This window comes from Haplochromis burtoni, unplaced genomic scaffold (genome assembly GCF_018398535.1).
Source record: "Haplochromis burtoni strain Fernald_Lab_line unplaced genomic scaffold, NCSU_Asbu1 Contig_1349, whole genome shotgun sequence".
In the NCBI taxonomy this organism is placed as follows: domain Eukaryota; kingdom Metazoa; phylum Chordata; class Actinopteri; order Cichliformes; family Cichlidae; genus Haplochromis; species Haplochromis burtoni.
The window spans coordinates 48349-52550 of record NW_024583710.1 but is presented as its reverse complement, the minus strand read 5'-3'; the positions used below and the strand labels follow the sequence as shown (position 1 = coordinate 52550).

General features: G+C 45.7%; 1 protein-coding gene across 1 annotated transcript; it reads right to left on the bottom strand.

Moving 5' to 3' along the window:
• Positions 1-515: 515 nt before the first annotated feature.
• Positions 516-1197, bottom strand: LOC121813267 (YLP motif-containing protein 1-like; the record flags this gene model as incomplete). Its single annotated transcript, XM_042216925.1, is given in 1 exon segment — positions 516-1197. A coding segment is annotated over 1 exon segment (682 nt), but the record flags the coding sequence as incomplete, so codon positions are not given.
• Positions 1198-4202: the final 3005 nt, after the last annotated feature.

Here is a 4202-nt window from a genome sequence, read left to right as displayed (position 1 = left end):
AAAGATCGTCAAAGTCTGCATTCATTATGGCAAGCGAACAATCAGCACTTATGCTGTACTGGATGACGGGTCAGAGAGGACAATGCTTCTGCCGGAGGCTGCCGAGAAGTTAGGCATGCAAGGGATCGCAGAGGACGTCCCACTGCGCACGATTAGGCAGGACGTGCAGACTCTCAGAGGTGAGTCAGTGTCGTTCTCTGAACTCTGCTCTCTGCTCGGGGGGTAGTTTACTAAGCAGACGAGCAACATGTGAACCACAGTGTAGTTCCACTTCTCCTTCTGGGCCTAGTGTCCTTAACAACCCCACCAGTGACTGTATCTGGAGGGCAAATCTCTCAAATGCCGAGACGTCTCCACGCCTGATGTCAGGTGAGTCCATCATCGCAGCAATACGCCTCAGCACTATCTGATGTGGCTGGCCGAATTTGTCATTGAGGGCCTCCATCGTATCAGTGAAGGGTGTGGTAGAGTTGAGGTAGGCATCGGCTATTAATCTGGCCTCCTCTAGGTGCAGATGATACTTGAACAGCTCAGTCGCGTCCTCAGGTAGAAGATTCCCCAATGCCATCTTAAGCCTAGCAAACTCACTAGGGTCTCGACTGGAGAAGTTGGGGTTTGTTGGGCGGGGACCACGGTAAACTGTCTCTGAGGTGATAGGAGTCCTGCCCGGATTTGGTCTGTCCAGCAGTGGCTGTGGAGAGGAGAGATTGAACTGCTGCTCAGGGGATGCTGGATTATAGTCATGCTCAGTCTTACTGTCCACATAGGTGGCGCGCGGATGCTTGGACCCACCCAGTGGGAAACTGCCTGAGCGAGGTGGAAGATGAACTGGCTTGAACCAAGGAGGTGAATTATGGGAGGCTTTATCTGGAAAACTGAGAGCTGGTGGAGGATCTGATGACAGACTCTGTCCTGGGTGGTCCATGACCATATTAGCAGGTGGGATTGCCATTGCCTCTGTCTTAATGGCTGGAAACACGCATGCATCTTGGCGATGGGGGTTCAACACTGGTGGGTCACTAGGCAGTGGTGCTTCCTCAGTTGGATCTGGCCACGGTGGTGGGGCAGGCCAATCATCATCCTCCTCAATCTCTGGTGCATCACCCGGTAGCGGTGACTGCATTAACTTACTGGTTTGGAGAGAAGATGGGCCCTGCATGCTCTGGACAGCTTCCACTAACTGTCTCATTTCTGCTCACAGTGCCTTAAGTTCGATCAGATCTGCTGGATGAGGTGGCACTCCTGACGAATATCCTCTAACTCTGCACTTATTTCCTTATTTGGAGGTGTATAGGGGGAGCACGAAGGGTAGAGGAGTAGAGTGATCATAGGCTTGTTCTCCATGCCATCTCTCTGGATACAGCTGGGGGGCTAGCTGATTCTCCTGGATGTGCTGTTGGCTCTGAGCTCCATAGCGCGAGGCCGTCTCATGGAGAATAGCATCCCGCCTCCACTGAGGGCTGGCTAGGTTGCAGCTAAAGGGGGAAGCGAGGGAGGTCATCCTGGCCTTGTCCTCTTGGTGTCTGAGCTCTACATCCTCTCTATATGCCTGGCTAATGTAGCCTGGGTACTCCACCTCATAATCTGCGTAGCGCACTGGTGGGCGAGCATGTCGTTTGGGGCGTGCGCCACGAGCCTCGTACTCAGGGCCTGGTTCCATCTCTGAGGCGAACCTAGTGCATCCGGCTCGAAGGACCAATTAATGTAGTGGAGATATCAAAGATAGGCACGGCTGTGGCACTGATTCAGTCTTTGAGCACTACGGTCACCCCGGTGTGTCGGCCAGAACACCACTTAAGGCCAAATTGTTCCAGAGTACGAAAGAAGGAGGGAGCTTGAGGTTCCGTTTGAGGCACTTTATTGTCACCACTTAATTTCTGGGGCTGCAAACACAGCGGGTGTACATAAGTGTGTGTCTGGGTGTGTGTGTGTGGTTTCCTACAAGGAAATAAACAAGGGAAATAACAATCAACAAAGATAATAAACAAGTCAAATACTCAAATATAAACATAATACAACATAGTTAACATAATCAAATATAAAGATCAGAAATATATAATACACTTCAAACTGCTCACACTATGCAACGAAATAGCATCAGTGCGAGGTTAAGCAACCGCCAGTACACAGGAACTACTTCCGGTAGTTATACAAAATAAAAGCATCCCCCGTTATAATCCGCTATAATGCTCTTATTGTGAAGGGCAAGCGGGACGCTATACTTCCGGTCAAACTACGTTCGCTATTTTATTAATCCACGTACCTAATTGTTCGCTACAAACTCCGCTACTTCAACGTAAGCAATCACAAGCATCACATACAACATACAGAGAAGGTCTGATAACACAGGAATGACATTATGGACATACGAACGAACGTACATGCATCAACAAAGCTAAACCGGGGTAAGCTAACAACATAAGTTAGCATATGAAATGAGGGTGAACTCACGCATTGCATGCGTGGCCTACCGCTCCAACTATGGACTACATTAGCTCCTAAAAGGTAACATACTACAGTACTGACACAACAAAGGCAAAATATGACACAGCTCACTACTTACTTGTCATTTACGCACACCTAACATGCCCCAGGAATCAGTGCACCCCCTCCGGACCAACACTGCCCAGCCGCCATTAAACTGCCCACCTTACTAACCGGATGATGTCACTAGAAGGTGGGCTGGCCCAAACTGACAGAAGACGGAACATTACATGAACCTATATAAACTTATAAACACCAGTAAAACTATTCTATGAACTTTGGGCCCTTTTATACAATGGCCTTTAAGGACCACTTCACTAACCTTAAAAAGATTTGCTGTTGTACAGAAGGCCCTCATCTTTGTTAATCTAGGATCTCAGGTTCCTAGTGAATTTATAGACTCGTTTTTTAGTTTCAAATTATAATGAATACAACATAATTTCTCTATTGTCTCATTCTCCATCTTTCATACTCTATGATGAAATTTAGGCGTGCTCGACCAACTTGCCTATAACAGCATGGTTTGTTCAATAATATTATGAATGCCAGAACCACATTTTATAATGGTTCATCTAACAGGTGTTGAAATACAAAATAATATACTGTTGGTGGTGCTAGATTTAAAAACTTAAAGATTACCAAAATCATTAAAATTTAATTTAGAGTCATAAATGTCTATAAAACCTTTCTGGGCATTATTGTCTAGATCGAAAAATGATGGAGCGAGATTCCCTGGCTGTAGCCACAAAAGTAGCTCACAAGTGGAATTTCTAAACTCGACAGCATGTAGCAGAGTAGTTGTGATTGGAGTGGCTTTACAAGCACTGCAATCTATTGTATTTCAGTCAACATCTCAAATTAATGCTTAAGGCTGTAAAATTTGACCGAGTGTTTTGGAATATTATTTTATTTTTCAAAGGACTGGATTCAGCAATAAAATCCCTGTTACTGTTAGTTTAACAGAAAGACCTCAGTCAATCTGATAAGCTCATTAAGCTGTTAAAGATTTCTTAAACCTTTCCTAGCATTAATATTATCCTTCTTGGACCTCTACCACCAACTGTGTATGAGCTGCACAGTTAACCTCAAAAGCAAACATGGGCATCTGTGTCATTTCCCCATTTAAAGCTAAAGAAGCAGACAAAGGAACAGAGAGTACATAAAATACAGTAGCTGAAGATTAGAGTGTGTGTGGGGGTGGCACGAGTAACTAAATTCACAGTGCCTGATTTGCTAATGAAACTATTAATTGAATAAATGGAGAATGTTGTTTTTGATCACCATCTCAGTGGTCCATGAAATGACTGACTGTACTCTGCTATACGTATGCAAGCAAATCTGTTTAGCTGTCCTTGCACAGATTGTGTGCGACCTCTTCTGTGAGTGTGTGTGCACACTAAGGAATGTGTGCCACAACAGAGTGACAGTGCGGCCTGAAAGCACATTTCCAACAGGCTAATTAAAGCTCCCCCAGAATAAGGCCAGGCTTATTAACATCTCAACACAGCCACTAAAGCCTGCTCATAACCCAACAAGGATCAATGCTCTTCATTAAGGCAGACCCAATACTGCTGCCTTGCCAAGCCAACCCAGCGACCCAGATGAAGACTAGAGGGGAAATGCAGAGCTGGTGAAAATGCAAAAACACTAAGTGAGTGTGAGTGTGTGTGTGTGTGTGTGTGTGTGTGTGTGTGTGTGTGTGTGTGTGTGTGTGTGTG